This window comes from Thunnus thynnus, chromosome 23 (genome assembly GCF_963924715.1).
Source record: "Thunnus thynnus chromosome 23, fThuThy2.1, whole genome shotgun sequence".
NCBI lineage: Eukaryota > Metazoa > Chordata > Actinopteri > Scombriformes > Scombridae > Thunnus > Thunnus thynnus.
In genome coordinates, this window is record NC_089539.1 from 16,149,497 (window position 1) to 16,174,248 (window position 24,752).

Genomic DNA, 24,752 nt, shown 5'->3' on the forward strand with positions numbered 1-24,752 from the left:
TAAAATCCCATCAACATCCCAATGTTGATTGTCCATAATCACTTTCATTTCCATTCAAAAAAAGATCAGCACTGGATATTAATCCCCAATAATAACTGCTTATGAATTATAGCCACCAATGTTATGTTGCCACACACCACAGCCTTCAGGCTTAGTATGTTCGTCTAGAGCCATGTGTTAAAGTGGGTACCTGGAAATATACAACAATAATAAGCTAACCATGACAGGACAGATTTAGCCAGAGCTCAAGTGGCAACACTGTTTAGCTGTGGGTAAAGACTACATCCCAGATGACTTTGCAGGAGGAAATTATGGCAAATATTATTGCACTTGAATAATAAACAGCCCTTAAAACATTCTTTAATTTGGCTTGTGCTGGGCTTTGGCTTTTGAGTAGAGGAGTAACTGGAACTAAATATGATGTACAGGGAGCAGAGCTCTGAAAAGAAAAACAGTTGTGGCTCACTAATTTGCACATTTGTGATGCCAGGAGTCCTATGTTGTTGTTTTTTTGTTTGTTTGTTTTCAATGTTTGTAAGTGGTTTAATTAACAAGGTAATGTTTAGGGTATGTGCACATTCTACTGTAATGTTTAAAGTGTATATACACCAAATGATACAATCATAAAAACAAACTCAAACACAGTCTCTCTTTTAAGCCTGCTACATGAAATGTCTGCACAGGCCACCCAACCCTTTCTGACATGCCTTGGTAAACCCCTGTCCCATTACTATGCATTATGCATAGGCCTATCTCTTAAGTCCCATAAATGTAAAAGCTCCCCTAGAAATAGAAGAAGTGATAATGGTGCCTTGTCACAGTGACGTTTTAATGACATAGAAATGTTTTAACAAATCTACAACAATTACTTTTACTGATTTAGTGGTAGAAACACTAAACACTAGACACTTTTTAAGAATTGATATTAATTACTAACAATATGTTACTGTCTTTGTCTCACAGAAAGAATGGCTTTGCCTCAACTGTCAGACCCAACGAGCCATGTCTGGTCAGCTCGGAGACATGCCACCTCCAGCCATGGCTTCCCCAAAGAAGCCACCACCTGGACCTGCTCCTGCTCCTGCCCCCTCCTCCACCCCTGCCCCTGCTGCTGTAGATAGCAAACCTGTAGTAGAAGCAGCAGACCTACCCCCACCAGCTCCTGAGACCAAGGTAGAGCCCACAACCATTCCCACACCTGCACTAATTTCACCTGATCATGATGCCCCTCCCTCTGTTAGTGCCCCCCCTCCTGATAACAGCCCTCAGGAAACACCAGAGTCAAAAGAACATAAACAACCACTAGAAGCTGAACCAGTATCTGAGCCTGTAATTCAGCCCGAACAAGAAGTTTCAATTTCAGAGAGTACAGCTGAGAGTATCCCTGCAATCCCAGAAGTTAAACACAAGGAGAATGGCTCTGAGAAAATAGCAGAGGACCATCCTCATCCTGAAACACCACCATCTAATGCTGAGCAACAAACGCAGAGTGCAACTGTCAGTGAAATCCCAGCAGTTGAACAACAACAGAGAGGCTCTGAGAAAGCAGCAGAGGCCCATACTCACCCTGAGACAGAGCCATCTAATGTTGATCAGCAAGGACAGAGTGCAACTGTCAGTGAAATCCCAGCAGTTGAGCAACAACAGAGTAGCTGTGAGAAAGCAGCAGAGGACCATACTCACCCCCAGACAGACCCATCTAACTCTGAGCAGCAAGCACAGAGTGCAACTGTCAGTGAAATCCCAGCAACTGAGCAACAACAGAGTAGCTGTGAGAAAGTGGCAGAGGACCATACTCACCCTGAGATAGAGTCATCTAATGCTGAGCAGCAAGCACAGGGTGCAACTGTCAGTGAAATCCCAGCAATTGAGCAACAGCAGAATAGCCCCAAAAAAGCAACAGAGGACCATTCTCCCTCTGTGAAAAGTGAGACGCAAAATCTATTGACTAATGCAGATATAGACAAGACAACAGTCTCTGCTGAGGTAGAAACAGAGCTAAATCCCAATATTACTCAGGATGAGGCTGCAGCTCCCCTGATAGATAATGAGAAAGTGGAGCCCACTCCAGAGAAGCCTCCGGAAGTGACAACTGATTCCGTTGAGCAAAAATCTGCCTCGATCCCTGAAGAAGTCGCACAGGAAATTCCTGTTCAGCCTGATCCAAAGCCAGACTCTACAGCTACAAATGTAGAGGAGAGTAGGAGTGGAGCTACAAATGTAGAGGAGAAAGTAATAGAGGTAGAACATGGTCAGCCTCAATTAGATGAAACTCAAGCCACTCTTATAGGTCAGGCTCTATCAGGTACAGTGGATACAGCTGGTAATGTGGACCATACAGTCAGCCCCCCAAAACCTGAGGCAGAAATTGTAGCACCTGACATCAAGAATGAAAGTACTACAGAAATAAAGGCAGAACCAGAACCAGTAGTAGAGAAGCCAGCATTCACAGAAAATGCTCCTCATCCTCCAGTTGAGGTTGTAGAAAATTTAGATCTTGTAGCCTCTGTTGACAAAGTTGAGGTCCATAAACCTGACAAGCCCCTGGAAGAATTAAAACCCGAGCCAGCAAAGTGTGTAGAATCTGAAATTCCTTCAGAAATTTCAGACAACAAACAGCCTGCCTCAGCTTCAGGGGAGAAATGTCAGGCTAATGAAGTAGAAAACAAACCCATAGAAAAAGAGAAGGAGCCTACTCCACTTGATCCAGCAAATAAGTCACTTCCCGTTGCTCCAGTTGAAGGAGAAACCAAAACTTTGGAGAAAGAAAATGATAATGCTGTTGAGAATGTTAACATTGAACAGGAAACTGCTGAGCAGGAAATATCTGAGAAAGCTGTTGAGGAAAAGTCAGTTGAGATTAAAACAGCAAAGGACAATGTCAAGGAGAGAATTGTTGAGGAAAAAGCTGTTGACAAGGAAACTATTGGGAAGAGGGATATTGAGAAGACAACAGTTGAGGGAAAATCAAATGATGGCAAAGCCTTAGAAGAGGAGGGAGCTCAGAGAAATGCAGCTACAGAGAGTGCTATTGAGGTAAAAGCTGATGAGAGGAAAGCTTTTGAAGAAGAGGCAAATGAACAGAAAACACTTGAGAAGGCAAATGACCAGACACCACTTCAAGAGAAGGTTAATGAAGCAGAACCCTCATCTACTGAAACAGAGAATGTGTGTTGTGAAGAGAAAAAAGAAGCAGAAAGAGCAGGAGAGACAATTCCGATTGTTGCTGAAGAAATCCTGAAAGAAGAGATACAGATACATAAAGAGGTCGAACCAGAAACAAAGTCTGAACCATCACCTGCTGGGGAAAGCCTTGTTGAGACAGCCTCATTGCCAGAGAAATCAGAGGAGAAAGAAAAATCTGTAGTCAAAGCAGAGAATGAAGCACAGAAAGAGGAAAATCAGACACCTGTAGATACATTGTTAAAAGAAGACAAATCTGAGAACACAATGGTTACATCTGTTCCCCCATCACCTGATTTTAAAGAGCAAGAAAAGGTCAATACCACAGAGCCAAAGCAAAGTGTAGAGATGGTGTCATCCTCAGCTGTCATTAGTGAAACACAAGTCGGAGATAAAACCTTTGAGGAGAAACTCAGCCAAGACAAGGCAGAGGCCGATTCACAAAAATTAAACAGCACTGGTGAAAATCAACATGAAGTAAAAAAAGAGACATCAGCGCTAACAGGCAGTGATGAGAAACAGCTCGAGAAATTCACTGAGGGAAAAGTGTCAGTCAGTGAGAAGGAAGTAAAACTTGACAAAGAGGAGGTTGACTCTCAACCTGTTACTGGCAACATCCAGGAATCTATTTTGGTATCCAAGGAAAGCACAGTCTTTGACAAAGATGGCACTCCAGAGTTTGATGCAGGAGAGAACACAATATCAAAGAAGGATGAAATATCAGAGACAGCTTTTGAAAATGGAGATGTATCTGTATCAGTAGCTTCAGTCCCTGTAGCAGAACCTGAAATCCCAGTCTCTGTAGTTAGTAAGCAGGACAAAGGCCCAGAGGATAATGCTAACATGGAGGAGAAAAAGGAGGCTAAAGCTCAGCCTGTGGGAAAGCCCAGTGATGAAGATGCAATCACTGAGGTGACCGTAGTATGTAGCACAAGTAGTGGTAGATTACATGAATATCTTTGTACATCATTTGCTTAGTTTCTGATATATTTAACAAATAAGGTATATGTGAAGGTCAGTTATATGGGAAATTGCTGAACTAGGTATTGTTCCTTATTGAAAATGAATATAACACTGTGCAGTATGAAATGTTTTGATTACAGACTGTATCACATTCTTGAAGACTGGAACTTGTGTAGTTGCTTATGCATAATTTAAATTGTAATTATGTATACTCCGTCAATTTCAGTGATTATCTAAAAAGAATTTGAAAAATGCCTAAAATTTCCATTTTCCATGCTGCTCTAAAAGCTCAGTACTACAAACAAAATGATACCCTCACCACAGAAATTGAAAAGATGAAACTAAAACTACCAGTTTTTGATGTGACATCATTTACAGAGCCCTATACTGTTGTAATTAGTTATAATCCGAAAAGCTTATTTTCATTACTATTTGTTACTCCTTAAGAATGTATACGCACAGACATTGTGAATATTAACAATCCAGTTTAAATATTTCCTTTGATGTATTGTATTATCTGAAGAAAAATTACTAAATTATGTCTTATTTTCACCCAACAGGTCAAAAAGTTTGAGACTCTGAAAGAGCCTGGAGAGAAAGAAATGGCCGTCAAGGAGAGCAGTCCCACCAGCCCCTCAGACCTGGCAAAGCTGGAAAGCACAGTCCTTCCCATTCTTGAGGCCCAGCCAAGCACACAACCAAAGGATGATGAGGAGAAACTAACAGATACATTAAAGACCAGACGTAAATTAGAGGTGCTTCCTCTCTCACCTGACTCACCTAGCTCAGAAGATGACAGAGAACTTTGTGAGAAGAATGCCAAAGGTACCACAAAGAAAAAGCTGCTTGTGCCCATGGATATAAGGGCAGATTCACTGGATGATAGCAGTGAAAGCTTTGGAAAAGAAAGCCCTATGTCAGGGGATGATGAGGAATTTATTCGGAAACAGATAATGGAAATGAGTGAGAATGAGGATGCTTCTCCATCTGATGAAGAAAACCTAATCCGGCGAAAGATCAGAGAGGATGAGAAGAAAAAAATGGAACAGAAGAAAACAGAGGCTGTAGAGAGGACCACATCAGGAAAAGCCAGACGACTTACCAAGAAAAGCACTATAAGTCCAGATGATGAGGATGATAAGCACCTCCAGAGCTTGTGGGATAAATCTGAAATAGACAAAGAGGGGGGACCAGAACCAAAAGAGGAAGAACGTCAGAGTGGTACTGGGGTTCGTAAATTCCAAACTATGGAGCTGAATGCAACCAGCAGCCCTATGCATGTACCTAATGATGATGGAGAGCCTGAGATGGAAAGCCTAACAGACTCGCCAGATGATCGGTCTAGAGGTGAGGGGTCATCCAGTCTACATGCATCCAGCTTTACTCCTGGGACATCCCCAACATCCCTCTCCTCACTGGATGAAGACAGTGACAGTAGTAGTCCCAGCCACATTCGCTCTGGTGAAGGTAAACAACACAGGAAAGCCAAACACAGACAACCTGGCCAAATGCTGCCAACTATTGAAGACTCGTCTGAGGAAGAAGAGTTACGGGAAGAAGAGGAACTGCTCAGGGAGCAAGAAAAACAGAAGGGCTCAGGGAAAAAATCAAAGAAAGACAAAGAAGAGATTCGAGCCCAGAGGAGGCGAGAACGTCCAAAGACGCCGCCAAGCAACCTATCGCCCATTGAAGATGCCTCACCAACTGAAGAACTGAGACAAGAAGCTGAAATGGAGGAGATCAGACGATCATCCTGCTCTGATTTCTCCCCCAGTATTGAATCAGATCCTGAAGGGTTTGAAATCCATGCTGCAAAGATTGCAGAAGTCCAGAAAACGTATCAGCTGCCTATATCAGTATCTCTTCACTCCCCAACAGATGATCAAAATACTGATAAACAGAAAAAAGCTCTCAAATCTGCTGATGAGGCTTATGAGGAAATAATGCTGAGGGCTAAGTCTCCAACAGCTGACAAAGGTGAGATTCAACCGGGAAAAGAGTCCCTTTATGGAGGCATGCTCATTGAAGATTATGCCTATGCATCTCTTATTGACAATTCAACAACTGATTTAGGGGAGCCAGAGAAGATTGTTGTTCCTGTTCAGCCCAAAATCCTGAGATCACCAGATGAAGTGTATGAAGACATGATAAAGAAGAGGAAAGAATTCATGCAGCTGGAGCAAGAATATCAAAATATGCAGCCAAAGAAAGAAAGCACTAACCCAGAAATTGTGTTGCAACCTGCTGAGAATACCTTCCCCAAAAGTAGTACAGTAACATTAGGCAAAGATGGGAAGCCATTGTTGGATGCGGAAACTGCCTATGAAGAACTAATGAAAAGAGTGTTGACTCCTGGAACAAGTCCTACTCAGCAGGAGCCAGAGGTAGAGGCCACTGCATCTAGAAAGGCGCTCCACCCCATTCCAGACTTAAGGGTGACGCAGTGCTCTTCAGGAGAGTTGTCCTCTGATGATGAGAGTCTAATTAAAAAGGAAGAGGAGATAACTGCAGTATCAGACACAACATCAAATATGGAAACCAAGCCTGTGACAGCGTTTTCCGAGTCTCCTCCATCATCCACATCAGATCAGCAACCTCACACCACCATTGCAGCATCCGAGGCTGATGTTGTTGACTTATCAAGCGCATTCCCAAGAACATCAGCCCCTGTGATTGCCAGTGTGTCACCCTTGCCCACAGTCCCCCAGTACACACCCAGCATACCCAGCGTCGTGTCAACTGCCCCACCTGTGCCCCCGAAGCCAAGCGTCCTGCGTATGGCTAATTCTCAGGAAACAGCAGAAGTACCTGTTGCACCACCACTGCCTCCTCCCACCCCACCAAAACCTACTGTTTTTCCCAGGAAGGCTCCAGTTCCACTTCCATCTCAGGCTTCAGCAACTCCAATCAGGCCAGAGACAGTGGCCATGAGTACATCCCAAGGATCACCTACAAGACAAGCAGTTACACCAACATACAAACCTCATGTTCCCCCTCCTGTTCCCCCAAAGCCATCCATTCCTGCTGGGATTGGGGATAGCCACAGACCAGGACATGGTGTCAAACCACCAATTGCACCAAAGCCTGGCTCCCAGCCTTCTTCACCTGCCCATGCCCCACATCCACCAAGACCCACTGTACTTCCTACTGGTCCTGTTGACATAGCCCTGAATCTGAGCCCCTCTTCTGAGAGCAAGCAATTTCAACCCTCACCAAAGTCTCCTTCTTCTCCAAGATATGCCAGCAATCTTCGTGACACATATGTGGTCATCACACTGCCATCTCAGCCCAGCTCTCCAGTAGACAGTGTCTCAACTCAAGCTCCTTCTAGCCCTGGCCCAGCATCTCCCTCACGCCAAGCTCAGCCCCAAAGTCATCACCAACCACAGCCTCAACCTCAGTCGTATCCACAGCAGCATCCACAACCAACTCCTCCTCAAACAACCAGGGTGCCTCTGGCATATACACGAGTGACAGAATCCATTGAAAGTCAAGAAATTTGTGGCCCAGAAAAACATGTATCTAGTTCTTGTCACATAATTGAGGCTATATCTGCCTCAGCACAGCCATCAGTGGTTATGCCTAACCTCATCTCTCAAGTGGTCACCACAGAAGTCCAAAGAACCACTGTCTCTGTTGTTCATGAGAGGACACCACCACCAGTGCCAGCTCCAAGGGCAAATGGTGTCCCAATCTCGTTGGAGAAAACTAAACCCCAACTGCCAGCACAGAATGGAGTCAAACCTTGTGAGGTGGTAGATCTTAGGACTATGAAGGTGGACCCAGAATCAGGCATGAATGGTGTGGACCTGTCAGGTGGTCCAGACTCAAGACGTCAGTCCTTTACAACTGATGTCAATCGTCAGAACAGTGCAGTGCAGTCACCTGTGGTCAACCTCAGTGCTGAATCATCCACCGTCTCTATAGTGACTGACAGTATCACCATCGTGACCTGTGCTGCCACAATCCAGCGATCTGACAATGTAGACAGCTACCAAGCATCTTCAGTGCCCCTTCAGCTAACGAAAAACAAAGTATTTGAGCCTGTTTCTCAAATAATATATCGGCCAATTGATTCTCAGCCCTCAACTCATACTGGTACAGAGATCCCTATTAACCTCTCAGTTGGATCAAGCGCAGGTGGTGGAATTTTCCAGTCCACCCCTGTCACTATTGCCCCCACTTCTGTTGCAGGTTGCGTCGCCAATGGATTAACTACAGGAACAACCTCAGTGGCAGGAGCTGTTGATCTTAGCACAACAAAACCATTCAATACAGTGGTATCAGTGGATACTGCTTCTACGGAAGTGGTCACAGCTGTAATAACAGATGATGATGGCAAACCAGTCGATCTGACTGCAGGAAAAAGAGCTGTATGCTGTGATGTTGTGTACAAGCTCCCATTTGCAGGAAGCTGCACTACTCAGCAACCCACCACACCCCTGCCTGAAGATCGTTTTGGATATCGCGATGACCATTACCAGTATGATCGTTTACCTTATGGCATGAGAGGGTTTGGTGGAATTAAACCGTCAATGTCTGACACTAATCTAGCAGAAGCTGGCCTGTTCTTTTACAAGAGTAAGAACAGCTATAACTTCAGTGGCACCACAGAAGGTGCAGTAGATCTTACCTCAGCAAAGATTTCTGATGCAGGTCAGTGCAGTGATATTGCAGACCTGTCACTTAAATGTCATTTTGAACTGCCTCCACTCATTCATGGCTAACATGGCATTTTTGGTTTGTTTTTACTTTTTGTTTTGTTTTGCATGGACAATTCATTTTTCTTTGTTTTTTGTTCTTTCATCGTGAGATTTTTGCATGTGCCTGCATGCTGTTACTGTACATTTTGTTTATGCTTGTGGACATTGGAGGGTTTTTTTTTTTTATCCCTTTTCCACCTTTTTCCATGATTGGATAAGGCATGACTTGCTTCAACATTGAATTAGTCTGCATTATATGGACTCAACTGATGTTTTTGACTTTTGACAGGTGAAGCAGTTGACTACTCCAAGAAAGGGACATACGCAGGAATGACAATTCCACCCTATTCCCAAGCCAGAGTCACAAGTGCTGTTGGTACACTCTTTGGTACAAGCAGTGTCTTGAGGTCATCAAATGGGGTGGTCTATTCCTCTGTTGCAGCACCAATTCCATCTACGTATGCCATTACCACCCAGCCTGGGTCCATCTTTAGTACAACATACAACACCCTATCAGGTATGCATACCAGCGACACCATGCCCTCACTGTCCAACCTCCAGAACTTGCCACTGACACGGTCCCATAGTTTCCTGTCCACCATCTCCATTACTTCAGCAGAAGAACAAGGAGATGCCCCACTCAATCTGGAGATATCAAGAGGGGTTACTTCTGCTGATGCTGTCACCACAGCAACAACCTCTTTATCGCTTGACACCTACACTGATGCATCCCTAGAGGCCATAGCTGCTTCACTGGAGGCTCTTTCCTCACCCATGGTTCCTGGGGATGGCCAGTATCAGGCAGAGCGTGAAAGGCTGGAGATGGAAAAACTCAAGCAACAGCGCCTTGCTGAGGAATTGGAGTGGGAGCGCCATGAGATTCAGCGGTTCCGTGAGCAAGAACAGCTTCTGGTACAGAAGGAACTGGAGGAGCTGCAAGCCATGAAGCAGCATATCCTGACCCAACAAGAAGAGGAAAGACAGGCTCACCTTATGATGCAGAAAGAAACCTATGCTCAGCAACAGCAGCAGCTTGAGCAGATTCAGAGACTCCAAGAGCAACTCCGCATGCAACTGGAAGAGCAAAAGCTTCGTCAGATGTACCCAGGCGGGGACATGCCAGGGCATGGCTTGCAGGAGGCAATTGTTCTAGGACCTGATGGCACAGTCCTGTCCAGAAAGATCACGGATAGTGGGTGCCAGACAGATGAAGAGGATGAGACAGTCAGCAAAGCTTACACAGCAGGGAGAAAAAAGAGAAGTGCTAAAAAGAGTGTTGACAGTTGTGTTCAGACTGATGATGAGGATCAAGAGGAATGGGAGGCTCAAACTAGAAGCAGACAAACCCGGCCACGCACTGCCAGGGGAGACAGGGGGGGACAGTCAGAGATGTCTCTTCAAGCCCACACTGAGATTTCTATACAAACCGATACAGAGGGGAACATTAGAATGGACACTAGAATGGAGCTGTCTGACTCTGAAAGGACCTCACCAAAGAAACGACCAACCCCCTTAGAAATAGGCCAGTCTCCTAACCTCAAAGCCGAGTCCTCTACGCTTCAAGCCCCTCCTAAATCTCCCAAAGTGCTCTATTCCCCCATATCGCCCTGTATATCCCCTAGCAAATCCCTTGAGTTTGTATCCTATGAGAAATCACTGGGTGATACAAGCCCACAAAAGCTAAAAGGAAGTGCGGATTCATCAAAAGCCTCTCCAGCAAGTCCCAGGGGACCAAAAGCCATGCAGAGATCCATGTCTGACCCTAAGCCCATGAGTCCAACAGGAGAAGAAAGGGCAACATCTGGCACCCAGCATGGTGATAGCTATACTGTGAGTGCTATATCACTTTTATTAAAATATATAAGAAAGAACATAGGCACTGACTAACAAAAACACAAAAGTTGGTTTGTTCTAACCTTAAGAATATGAAGATGTTATTGGTGCAAACTGTTCTTTTGGTTAATAATGTGCAGAAGAAATTTAAATCTTTCAGGGGAGGTATTTCCAGCTTGAGTTCATCTTTTGATAAAATACTAACAGCTTCTATGATTGCAGTTTTTCTTTTTCTCTCAGCCTTTGATTATTATGGCATAAGATTTTACACTATTTATAGTTAGCTTGCCGTTTAAATGAATGTGATCTACTTATGGCCACAGAATGTAATGTAAACGAACCATAACAAACCATACTGTGAGTCAAGCGTCTTGTAGGACCAACAAAACCATCATTTGTCATGTCATATTCATGTAGCACAAGTGGCATGATGGCTCAGTGGTTAGCACTGCTGCCCCACAGCAAGGGTTTGCATGTTCTCTTCGTGTTTGCATGAGGAAGCGTGCACACAATATGACTTGCATGTTAGGTATTAGAAATACTGCAGCCTTATTCATCACAACAGAGTTGCCCTTAAGAGTGGAGATTCACCCACAGTGCTGAACTACAGCTTCTTGCTGCTCCTAAACAGTTTGGATGGCTCAAATGCAGAGGATGAATTTAACTAAGGAACGATACAATAGAATGAAGATTCAAGGCAGTAATTAATTTGTGTAGTCATATAATGTTTGACTGAGCTAAACACAAAAGAAAATGTAGTTACAGTTAAATCAATATAATGTTTAAGATAGCAGATGTGCCTATTCACTGAACTATGTTATACAATACAATACACATTTGTGTAACTAACCTCTGACTAAGGGATGTACCAAACCTTTTATTCTGAGTATAGAGACATTTGCAAAGTTATAAATACTAATACAGACTTTAAATAAAGGTTTAAATTCTACAGTTTTTCACTTTAAGAATTTAAGCATTTCTACCATAATATCATATTATGTGTTATGAACAACATTTGAAGTAATGTGCAATGCTCTATTTTAATTTCAGTGTGCAGACATGAAGTAAGGCATACAAGGAAATGAAAGAATCAACTGAATAGGTTATGCATACCCACATAGGCATCCTATGTTGCTCCTGGCCTTCATGCGGTATAGAAGTCAGATTTCTGCTTGGGCAATTCACTGTTGAGAATCTCATACATACATAAAAGGCTGGGAAATAAGCTGAGCTTGCAGGAAAATATTGAGCTGTCAGATATCCATAGAGGCTTAATGTGAATAAATTACCTCTTTTGAGACTACACTTAAGAGTGTACAATTTAGTGAGTGGTGGGTAACATTTATGGACAGGAATGCATATACTTTACTGGGACACACAAATGATCAATAAACTGTGTTTTCCAATAATCCTTCATGCACTCATATACACCATGGGCATGTCCTAATCTATAGTAATGATTTTAATTTGATAACATAATTGAAATCATGCAATTAGCAATTATCTCAAGTTAAGTTTTATCTGAGTAATAGTGTCCAGAAGAAGTTTTTTTTCAAATTCTGAGGACTACATGACCAGCCCACTCAGTTATTTTGAGGATTAAGAAGACCATTTGAATTTCTACAGTCTTAACACGTTTTTATTTATTTTTCCTACAGGGGAAGAGCTCTGGTGGCACACCAACAGGCACTCAAAAGAAGGTGAAGAGGACTCTCCCCAATCCACCCTCAGAGGATGAGTCAACAGCCAGTGGCCAGACAGCATACAGCACCAGTTCTGCCCGCCGTAGAATGTGCCGCAATTCAAACATGGCACGTGCTAAGATCCTACAAGACATTGATCGTGAGTTGGACCTGGTGGAACGTGAGTCCTCCAAGCTCCGCAAAAGACAGGCAGAGCTTGATGAGGAGGAGAAAGAGATCGACGCCAAGCTTAGATACCTAGAGATGGGCATTAATCGTAGAAAAGATGCCCTACTGAAGGAGAGAGAGAAGAGAGAGAGGGCCTACTTACAGAGCGTTGCCGAGGACAGAGACTACATGTCAGACAGTGAGGTCAGTAATATCAGAGAGACTAGAGGTGGACGTGGAGGTGGTGAAGATGAGGAGATTGAAGATCATGGTCTTGAACGTCCCAGGACAGCTCCTCAGTCTGAATTGGATGACTTTGTCCCACCTCAAACCAAGCATGAGTATGGAAAATACTCCCAGTACCAATACCCTCAAAGCCAATACCAGTCTCTCTACCAGACTCCCCAGTCCTACCAGTCTCATTCTATCTACTCCTCTGTCCCCTCGCTCACTAGCTCCCAACAGCAGAGTTACCACCAGATGCTCCTGTTGCAGCAGAAAGCTGCCAGACAAGCAGCCCTCCTTTCAGAGCTGGATGCAACTAAATATGATGTCATTAGCCGCCAGCCTGATCCCACATCGTCAGCTTATCTAGGAGTCAAATATGACAAATACGGCAACCACCTTGATCTCAGAGCTTTGGAGGTGGGAAGTATAGCAAGTAGTCCCATGTCAGCTGTGTCTGATTCCTATTACACAGATGTTGATCACCATACACCTCGGAGTTACTTGCTGCTGGAAGATGCTGCGGAATTGGCGAAGAGCTCTACAGGTCTGTCTTCATCTTATAGTCTGGCTGAGAGGGAACTGGCCAAGGCAGAGAAGCTGCTACGTAGGAGTGCTGCAGATCTGGGGTCTACTGACTATCTTGGATCTACCTCCAGACTCCATACTTTTGGAAAGACCCCCGATGAAGAGGATACAATGGAGGAACCCTATGAACTGAAACTCCTGAAGCAGCAACTCAAGCAAGAGTTTAGGAGAAGTACGGGTGGGACAGAAAACTTAGAACAATTGACAGGTCTCTCCCAGCACTACTATACCCCAAGCTCTGGCATCTCTAGTTACTCCCAAAGACAGTATCCAAAGTCAGAAAAGTACAGCATCAGTCGACTTACTCTAGAGAAGCAGGCAGCTAAACAGCTCCCAGCATCCATGTTGTACCAAAAACACAAGACTCCGCTATTAGATCCTAAAATCTCCTCCAAGTATTCCTCTATTACAGACAGCAGGGCTTTGGAGACAGACTATACCAGTTATCTTGGGTCTACCAGTGGATCCCCAAGATCCAGCCGACTCATGCAGGATGAGATTACCTTTGGCCTTCGAAAGAATATTGCAGAGCAGCAGAAATACCTAGGGTCCACCTTGGGTGCCAACTTGGCTGGTTCACTAAACTTGGGTCAGAGCTTGGGCTTGGACTCTGCCTATCCTAGTGGTAGTCGCTCAAGACCCTCATCCAGGCCTACATCTTGCTATGGCCTGGACTTGTCTATCAAGAGAGACCCTTCTAGCTCTTCGCTGAGGCTCAAGGGGGATGGTGAGGCATCTGGAGATGGACCAAGTTATCAAACCCCCTCTGGTCGCACCAAACCTACCAGCCTTCCTATTGTACAAAGTGGCCGTGGCCGAATACCCATAGTAGCTCAGAACTCGGAGGAAGAGAGTCCATTGAGCCCTGTTGGGCAGCCAATGGGCATGGCCCGTGCATCAGCAGGACCTCTGCCACCCATCTCAGCTGATTCAAGGGACCAGTTTGGTTCTTGTTTATCCTTGCAGGATTCCCAGCAGCAGCAACATATCAGGGAAGAGCCAACCAGGGGTAGGGGTTATGTGCTGCTGGATGACCTTCAGGGCACCATGTCAGATAGTGAAGGTAAAAAACAGACTTGTCACATTGTCACTTTTTTCCTATTTAATGTTTCATCCTTGAGAGTGTCTGGTTATAGTTTATCTTGCATGCATTTAGTACTAATGTGTATAATATTTAGCTGTTGGGTATTTATTGAAAATCTGCATGTGTCTGTTGTGATTTTCTATGTTTTCATGTTTAACCTTAACTTTGGTGAATGTATCTTTTCTTTTCTGGTGTCAGTATATTTGTTCAGTCTTTCAAGATCTGGTGTGCATGCATGTCATATAGGGTGTGCTTGAATGTATCTTTATGCATGCACCGTGTTTCTGTTTGCATTTCAGATATTGTGTAACATTTTCCCATATTAGTTCACTGCATGACACCATATGGTATAACTTACAGCTACATTGTGTAGGAGGTTTTTCTTCTCAAATAGCAATGCTCACTTATGGCAGTCTGCATTTTATTTATACAACGCTTCCATTCCAGAAATGAGGATTTATACTTTAAGTCTTACAGAATACTTTCATAGTCCTTCAAATCTTACCTGTTAAGCATACAAGCGGAATATAGCGGAATAACACTTAAAAACTCAGGTCAGATTTAGAAAATGTTCTTTTCTCACCAATGATACACTGAAAAAGTGCCTCCCCCTCTTGCAGAATTTACATAATTGGTACAAAATTCTGTCAGATGAGCCAGTTCTTTTACAATTATTCTTCAAAATGACAGTGTATAGCCTGTAGTACATTAATTATAGTTTTGGAATCTACAACAGTTGATCTGTGATGTGGATAGTGGACATTGTTTGTATATTTAATGATCATATTTAAGTTGAAAAATATATTTGTAGTTTCATGATAATCAAATTGTAGGCCATCAAATGTTACCACATTATAGTGACAATACAGAAATAGTTTACATTTATAGTACATCAGTTTGTACAGTTACAGTTTGCAGATATAAGTAGAGGGTTCTTGAGTGTTTTTGTTTGAAATGCATGATATTTGGTTGCAACACTAATATGTGTGTAATAAATATACAACTTTAACTTGCATGTCTTGTCGTGAATACTTGCTTGTATGTATTGTTATACATCAGTGATATGTTGCATGGAATACATTGAAGCCTGTTACCTTCTATGCTGTATCTCCTTATGATATTACTGCCTCCCAGTAATCAAAAAGAGCATACTTGATTAGTGTGGCCCATTATTTTTCTATATTTTTTAAATTATAAAAGAGATGAAAATCATATGAGAAAAAAATCAATAATGCAAGAATGCTACTGAAAAACTGGTATTATTTCCTGCAGCTCTCCCCATTTTTCTCCACACTTTCTATTGCTGAAAGCATATTCTGAGTAGTCATCGCCCAGAGACCCAGTTTTTGTAAAATGTGTCTGAACAGTGTCCTATTGCAACAGGAATGGAAATGATTGTTTTGGCAGGAACATTAATTCTGGTAAATCTCAGTTATGTTCTGTTTGGTAAAAGCCAAAAACCATCAATTAAATATATAAACAATACATTTACTATCATTCCAGTCATGACTAAAACCATTGTATCTTTATGTTATTGTCCATACACAATAAATAATTATAATCATTTATTAAGTACTTAGTTAAAGCAGCATGGGGCTGTTCACTTTCCATGCTGAGGACAGTTTTTCATGTAAGAGGATGGAAAAAGGGCCAGTTCCAGTGCTTAAGTTTAGACTCTAATTAAGATGTAATTGTTGATCTTCTTGGTTTCATTTAAGAATCCCTGGTCCCCTGAGTTGTCTTGAACACAGCATAACTACTTGTCAATAGATTCATATGGATCCCAGCATTTTGCAATGTAAACTAATTTGCCTTGATTCCAGCCCTAAGTGATTCCCTGATGGCTTTGAACAGAGACGATGCAACAAATGGTAGAGTATTAGTTCAGTTATCTAGTTATTTATTAGCTAACATATTAACCTGCACCACAAATCAAATGCACATCTTCATGAAATGATGACTAAATGTTGGGGAGGTTTGAGACACTTACATAAATACCATTGACAAAATACCATATGACATTGCAAAAATATCATATGGTAAGACATACATACATGTTTTGGAAGCAATTGCTCCTTATTTAAAATTGGAGTTATATAATTTATATATATATATATATATATATATATACATACATATATATAATGAGTAATATGTACATACCCAACATTTACATTCATAAAAAATTATCACACTGTAGGTTTAGATGATACTACTACACATATTGTACTAATACTGTTTTTATTCACACTCAATTAAACCGCATTATATTTGTCTTCTTATTTTGCAATACCAGTGAAAATGTTGTGTTGCTTGGCATCCTTTTCACCTTCAACAGGAGCTTGAAATAACAAACTGACACTTTCTCTGGCCCTTTTATTTTGATATACCAATCACAAATTAATATGGCCTTTTCACAAATATACTTTTGCTTAATGGCATGTAATCACCTTTGATTGAGCTGAGGAAATCCATCCTCTGTAGTAGGATGAAAAAGTCCACGTTCTCAGATTGGTTCTGCTTCTTTTTATTCCTGAAGCCTACCACCTGAGACGAGAAGAGACAGACTGGTTTGATAAACCCAGAGATGGACGATCAGAGAATGGACAAGAAAAGAGACAGGTGAAGTGGGAAAGAGCACACGCCCATATTGTTCATGCAGACACTTGAGTTCTCGCATGTATACCAAGTACAAGCAGTAAACAAATGCATGCACCCACACTTAAACATATGAATATCAGTCAATCTATGTGGTAAGCTCACATGTTAACAAGAGGTGTTAACAAGAAGCACTTGGGCCACAAATGTCCATGTTGCAAAGTATTCATTCTTTCATTCTGTTTACCATTTACCGTGTACATACATAACATCTCACTATTGTGTATGGGCCACAGGGTAAAGGCCCGTACTACCCCTTCCCTCACCTCAGGGTCAAACTGCAGAGGGATCCCAAAGACCGCAGTGTCTCAGGTAAAGTACCATGATTTACTACATTTCATTCAATAACATCAGCAACAGCAGCATGCTAATAATAGGAATGAAATGTGTGCAAAGAGGCGCGAGCTGTATTACAAGCTAATGTGTTATTGACTGTGATGCATACATTAGATTTTATTGACCCCCTTGCTTACTGACTGCATCAAATATGCACTGTGTACAGAATAAGCATTGTTCTCATTTAATCACAAGATAGAATAAAAATGATAAAAAAAACATAAAAACCATAAAATGTACACATTAATCTGGATCATAATGTCTCATTAGGTTTACAGAGCATGACTAGTGCGCTTCATGCATTTTATTTACTTGATATTCATGCCAAATCTCAACAAACTGACAAGTCACTTCCCCTGCCATTACGTTCCATCACACCATTCCTCCAGGCTCAAAGCAGGCAGACATTTCATTTCCTGGCTTCCCTTTTGATTTGGCTTCTCTCCACGCTCATCAGTCATTGCCATGCTCAAAATGGCGTATCCCTCATACTCAGGATTATCTTGCGCAATTAACGAACGGCCCACAAAGGAAGCGTTTTGTTTATGAGTGCTGGGTGTTGAACTGAGTCATTTTGTCTCAGTCATTTTGCTCTTGCTTCTATAACCATATTTAAGTGTTTTGCACTGTTAAAGGAGGGAGGTTTTGGTGCTATGTAGGTGAAGTCCCATTATATGGAACCTGTGGAGAGACATAATATAATAGATACATGTGTGGTGATTTTTTTGCTTGGCATTTATATTAGTGTCTGTATATGTGTCCACGGTATCTATTTTTTGTCTGTTTTGGTGAGACAGGCACAAAGTAGGTGAAAAATGACAATGCTAGGGACAGAACCATTCATTTATATGCCATTTGCCATCAAAACGGACCATTCATCTGACTTTGTTGTTGGTTCTAATCAGGAAATGGTCTGGGTATCCGTGTGGTTGGAGGGAAAGAGGTCCCTGGCAGTAATGGAGACATAGGAGCCTACGTTGCCAAAGTCCTACCTGGTGGAGCTGCAGAACAAACAGGAAAGATTCTTGAAGGTAAGGTCTTTTACCGATTTAAACTTCCCTTTATGTAAAAATTGTTGCAATCAACTTTAATTGTAAGTATAAAGAAGAGAACAAGTTTATATGTTAGTATTTCATGTTTATCTTCTTGGACATGTGATTGACATACGTACAGTACAGCAGTACATCCAAGGATCCAAGGTCCCTCACAGCTGACAGACTGTCAGAACTGAACATGCAGTTTGAGTGTGAGAAACAGTGAAAAATAGGTCTTGATTTGCATTTACTTTTATCACCTCGGGGCCATAACTCACATTTAGTCATAAAAAAAATAAGAACAAAAAGGGAAAGCTTAAAGGTGGAGAGTCTAAAAGGCAGGAGTTTTAGTAATATTGGATTCATAAAAACCTTCAGGACAATTATGTTGACGATTCCCAGTTGGACAATTATTCTTTCAAAATGCAGGCAGTCACATCACTTCTGTTTCATATAGATGCGAAAAGCTACAGCTAGCTAGTTCATCATGCACCACATAACCATTGTGCAGTAACCCACAAATACAGTATATGACCTGTGATTTCACCCTTACACACCTCTCACTGACACCACCTCAGGATAAACTGCTATGTGGTATATTAACAGGAACACCATTTCATGAGGTGTTATTGATTCCACATGGGGGAGTCTGGGAACAGTTAACCCTCTCACCCTGCCAGTCCATCTGTCTACTCATAGTCCCCTTTAATCTCTGTGTTGAGCCACATTGAGGGTGTCGGAAAACTGGTAAAGCTGTGGCCTCGGCCTTTTTGAAGCTGCCACACTGTTGATCTATGGATGGCAAGATAGGGAGAGAGAAATATAGCCCAGTTTGGACCTGTATAGTGTGCAATCCATCTGTCTGCGCTCTGTGGATGTGTGTGTGTGTGTGTGTGTGGGTTATTCTTTTTGCACTTTCTGTTCTTGTTTGTGTCTCCCTCCGTTTCCTTTTTTAATCCTTTTGCTGTTTCTTGTCTGTGTTTCTCTCTCCATTTCTTTATCAGGACATTCTAAAAGGGTTACAGTGAAAACTGCTTACAGAATACAAATTTGGAATATTCCAATGTAGGGAAAAACAGTGGGAGAATGGGGCTTGAAGATCTGCTCTTGAGTTTTAGTGGGAGTTCTCCAATGTAACCTGATGACGAAATAATGAAATAATGAATGAAAAATGCCTTTTTACAGCATGGGAATATAAATGTAAAAATAAGAGTGATACAGCCATGCTAGCAGCTCTGTGAGGCAGGCATAGCAGTGCTTTTAGCTAAGTCAGCATCATGAATGTATTATAGGAACTAGATACTGGACTCAAAGATGGTGCCTATTCACTTGAATGAAAATTGCTTGCCTGGAGCATTAGCCAAAAAAGTTTTCTAGCTTCTAGTTGTGCGGCCCACTGAATCTGAACAATAGTGTTTTTTCTCACTCGGCCCATCAACTTTACATTGGGGTGAGACGTTTCTTCGCCACAGAGATTATGGTAACAGCTCCCAAGACAGATAACAGCAATCATGTTTTCAGTCTCCGGAGAGTAGTTCTGTGCAAGGCAGATGCCACTGTGCATGCGCAAGAATGCAGTTTTGTTTACAGAGCTTCTTGTGGGGCTACATATCACAACCTCTTGACTTTGTACCACAATGTAAATTTCTCAAAGAACATTGGTTTTCAAACTTGTAGTCTTCAGCCCCAGCTGACTCTGACTCAAGTGTCATCACTTGAGGCAATGATGAGATTTCACACAGCTCCCTCTGGAACCAAAAAAGGCTTTATACAGCTTTTTTTTTCACATATCCAGAAGCTTTTGATGTGTAAAATAGGTAAATTCCCCTTTCAGCTGAGCTCCTCTACTCCTTATTACCTTAATCATACTCATCATACTGTGTTCTCACCCATCTTTTTCCAGCCCTTCTGTTCTAGTCTCCCTATTATTCCAAGCTCAGAAAGAAGTCTGTGGTATAGGTTGAAGTTGTTGATGATTGCTTCTGTTCAAGAGTCAAAATGCATCTGTGGTGTTGTTAGCTGTGAGGACAACTCAACCATGATAACACCCATAACCCTGTCATCAACACTCAGCAGAATGGCTGCAAAGTACGTTGGTTCTGCCAGTGGGAACACGGCGTCTCACTCTCCGTGGTGTGAATCGGAGAAATGCTGTCAGATTCAACAGGCATAGAAGCTTAGTGTCACAGAGGGACAGACATGGAGCGCGTATACGAGTGCACGCTTGTTTGTCTGATCACTGAAACTCAAGTTTCACAAGCCATACACTGTGACCAATTTACTGAATAATATCAGGGTGAAACTACAGTAGCTTCCCTTTCACTCATACATGCAGCTCGAGAGTATCGCCGCAAACAGAAGACCCTCCTGATGAGCTGTTTCAAGCTGTGTAAGTCCTGCCAGTGTGCAGGGTTTGCTTTGGAGGATGCAGTGGGTTTGCTGTGCTGTGTGGATTCTTATGAGCTTTCACTGCTGAATTGAATATAAATAAATGGTCAGTTCCTTCTGTGAGATATTTATCATGCTGTAGGAAATAGAAGCCGATTGGATTTTTTTATTATTTCCCGGCCATAATGTGTCATGTTTGAAATGTTGTCTTGCAAATTATAATTTTATAGCTGAAATAACATGAGGCCATTTTCAAGTTAATTTTTACCCCTCTTGTGTCTGAGTGCTCCTTGTGCAGCTTTGTCACACAGCTGCTGTTTGGGCTTTTCACCAGCATTTATCTCTTCATTTTTGGCTTGCAGTCGGATGCACATTTTGTTTGAGTACAAGAATCAAAGCTTGTTTTCTCTCCAAAGATTGCTCACTGTGAATTCAATCAAAGTATGGATTTTAGACCCTGACCTGGTCAGGTTTGAAATATTTTTTTTTAGAATTAATTGATCCTTTTAATCATTTAAAGAACTTTGCACTTCAAGGCTTTGATTTTGTTTTGGTTTGGCATAAAAATGTTTCTACTAAATTTATGGATCAACAGACATTCTCCACTGTATTTTTGACTGTTTTCCTGGGTGTATCTGTGTGGTTTTTTTATAGGAATGCACGTCTTGGAGTGGAACGGTGTTCTTCTGACAGGGAAAACCTACGAGGAGGTACAAGGGCTTGTCGGACATTCGTGTAGTGAGGCAGAAGTGTGTGTCAGACTGTGAGTATAACCTTTGTCACTTTCAATCTCTCTCTCCTACGCTCTTTTTTTATATTCCTTACTCATACCTCACTTCATTTTTCAGTCCAGTCATTGCTCTTTTCATATCTCCTGCCTCTCTGTCTCTATAGTGCCACCAGTCACCCTTCACTCGTTTTTTTTCAGTAATTGTCATGACTTCCAATAGCTAAATTTTCCCCTAAATCATACATTGAATTCTATGAAACACCCACCTTAAAAATAGAACCTGATTTCCCGTTTCACTCAAAATGAAGTCATGATTGCTAGCTTTCCAGTTCCACACTTATGTACCCAAGGTCTGATTGGGTTTATACTGTAAGTAATCAGTTCTATTCTATCTTCATCTATATTTTTCTATTTTTTTAGTAGCTGCTTCTTTCTTTTTTCCTGTTTTTAGTGATCTTAACATGCTGGCTGAGTCTGAAGGTTCCCAGCACCTGGATTTCCAGGAGCACAGCAAAGGTGAGCAACAGTATTTCTTCTTCTTCTCTACCACCATCCCTCCTCTTTAGCATTTCTCCAATTAACTTTTGTCTCTTGCAATTTTCATAATGCCTTCATCCACAGTTCTATCTTTTCTCTTGTTCAGCCATTACTTAAGGCCTGTGTCTTCTCTGTGTCTGCATTACTTCTGGAACATTAGCATATTCTCAAAAGAGCTACCTCACCAAAGAGACTGAATATCCAACTAGAAATTTTCTGTTCATGATTTCTGTTGCCTGGAATGTAGCCCAGAAGTTAAAGAAGAAAACTGGTGACCTGAAGGTTGTTGGTTTGAATCGTTGCACTGGAATGCTCTTATGTGTCAGTGTGTGCAGCTGTGAAGCTGTTAATGGTTTCTCTTCCTGTATGAATCGTGTGTGGGTGCCTTTGCTTAACAATGCTCTTGTGTGACCCCTCTAGGTGACAGACCTCCCAGGTCTCCAGGTGTTGACCCCAAGCAGCTGGCAGCTGAACTGCAGAAGGTGTCACAACAGCAGGCTCCCTCCTCCACCTCTTCCTCCACCCTGCCAGCCACCACCTCAGCGACTTCCAGCCCCGGTCAACCTGGATCACCGTCCGTTGGAAAGAAACGCCACAGCAGCAAGGCGAGTACAGGGCGAGTTACAGTGAATCCCTGATTATTAATGCCATTATGGATTGCTGAACAGGAACAGGTGCTCTCTGGTTATTCCTATATCTCCAGAAGACTAATGGAGACCACACTCTATTTACATAACTTGAACAGAATTTTTTTTTGTGGATCATATTCATTTATGGTAGTGCATACCAAGTTTATCAAAACACACCAGTTAGTGTTTCTTTTACTATCAACATAACATTTTTGACAATGCCAGTAAGACAATAAAGATGCATCAATTTTGAGAGTTAAAGTTTAGCCTTAAATGCTGCATAAAGAACACCATTGTATAGTACAGTACAGTACGTTGTGTACAGTATTAACACCCACCAGTGAACACAAATTCTCCGCCTACAGATTTTTGCTAGCGGTTACTAAGCATGTTGCTTTCATCTCTTACAGACTGCCGAGGGAACGAAGACCCTGTCCCACCCCGTCTCTGGAGAGATACAGGTCTGTTAAATGAAGGAGTGAACTCAATGAACTGCAGTCTTTTAGTATAAATGTGGTTATTTTAGCTGCATGGGTATAAAATGTCATCACTAGTATTACTGTATCTTTTTGCATTTTGAAAACATGAAATCAACTGAAAAGCAAGAAAATACAAAGTGAATCATCTAATTTATGTTCCTAAAACTGTAAATTTTCACACAACAATCAGTTTTCTTTTATTATTACTCTCCCCAAATGTATTGTATTAAATGAATCCACTGTTATTCAATGTGCATTTTTTTTTTGCAGCTTCAAATCCACTACGACAAGCAGCTGGGCAACTTGATCGTTCATGTCCTGCAGGCCAGAAACCTTGCCCCGCGGGACAACAATGGCTACTCTGACCCATTTGTTAAAGTCTATCTCCTACCAGGGAGAGGGTGAGTCAAGGGTGTGGAAACTGCAAGCACACCCCGAGTAGTTCAGGACAGGAAAAAGGTCAGTGTAGGAGAAATGATATAAAATTAGTCAAATGTAACATCAGTTTTGTTGATTTAATACTGTAAGATAGAAGTGTTTAAGACTGTTTTCATCATGTACTGTCTCTTTCAGCCCGTTTTGGAGAGAGAATTTGAGTGATACACCTGCTTAGATATTCCCATTGACATCCAGACTATAAAGGCAGCCGCTTTGTTAAGCACAAACCTAATTTCCATTCATTTTAAAATCGATTTACAATTGATTTTGGCTTACCATGACATCTTTCAATGTGCAGCACATGCCCTTTCTTTGGTATCAGTTCCATAGCACCTACACACTGCACATCAGGTCTATCAAATGTTATGTTTTATAATGTAGCTCCAGTGACTTCATGTGATATGAACACCCTATTACGGGACTCATCAGCCCCTTATCACTGCTGAATGACACAAATGTTATGTAAATGATACGAAGTTGATAGCGTACTTGTGTTGATGTTGCCCCCGTTGATGGGTGTTCTACGGTAGTTGTGCGTGCAGTCAAAATCAATAGCTCTCATATTTACTTGCAATATGATCCACACTCCCTCATAAGTACAGGGCTTCATTCTCACTGTGACTACACTGTAATGTAATTGACTTTCCCACCTCCTCTGCTGGATGAGGTCCCTCGAGAGAGTGATTTTTTTTTTTTCCTGGGATCATTTCAGATAAAAGCAATAACATATGGCTGTTGGCTTGCAGATGTCACTCTCACAGACAGTTTGACACATGTGCAGATGCAAACACCACTGTAGACAGGGTTAGGGTTATGCTAAAGGAAGTATGAGAGTGGCACCCACAAGCCCTTCAGCCACAGTGGTTACGGAAACATGCACACTTAAGCGCATGTGTGCACATATTCGTGTATATGCCACATGTGCGTATACATGGGCTCTTTCACAGCTAACAGAGCACTAACTGCAATCCATACAGAGGCTTTTCAGTTGCATCAATGATCTCCTTGCAACCACATGGAGGTCCTGCAGTGAAACAAGTGGTTGCATATACTGGATTAGTGCACAGCAACCAGGAAAGAGAGGAAAAAAGATT

General features: G+C 42.0%; 1 protein-coding gene across 1 annotated transcript in view; it reads left to right on the top strand.

The window, feature by feature from the left end:
* pcloa (piccolo presynaptic cytomatrix protein a) overlaps positions 1 to 24,752 on the top strand; it is a 58,784-nt gene that overhangs the window by 20,312 nt on the left and 13,720 nt on the right. Inside the window, exons 4-16 of the mRNA XM_067581765.1 lie at positions 964 to 4,095; positions 4,707 to 8,802; positions 9,139 to 10,679; positions 12,341 to 14,408; positions 16,253 to 16,300; positions 16,969 to 17,051; positions 17,324 to 17,399; positions 18,329 to 18,454; positions 21,500 to 21,608; positions 22,027 to 22,091; positions 22,533 to 22,717; positions 23,152 to 23,202; positions 23,491 to 23,621. Of these exons, the coding sequence (XP_067437866.1) occupies positions 964 to 4,095; positions 4,707 to 8,802; positions 9,139 to 10,679; positions 12,341 to 14,408; positions 16,253 to 16,300; positions 16,969 to 17,051; positions 17,324 to 17,399; positions 18,329 to 18,454; positions 21,500 to 21,608; positions 22,027 to 22,091; positions 22,533 to 22,717; positions 23,152 to 23,202; positions 23,491 to 23,621 (11,711 nt within the window). The remainder of the gene's footprint in view (positions 1 to 963; positions 4,096 to 4,706; positions 8,803 to 9,138; positions 10,680 to 12,340; positions 14,409 to 16,252; positions 16,301 to 16,968; positions 17,052 to 17,323; positions 17,400 to 18,328; positions 18,455 to 21,499; positions 21,609 to 22,026; positions 22,092 to 22,532; positions 22,718 to 23,151; positions 23,203 to 23,490; positions 23,622 to 24,752) is intronic.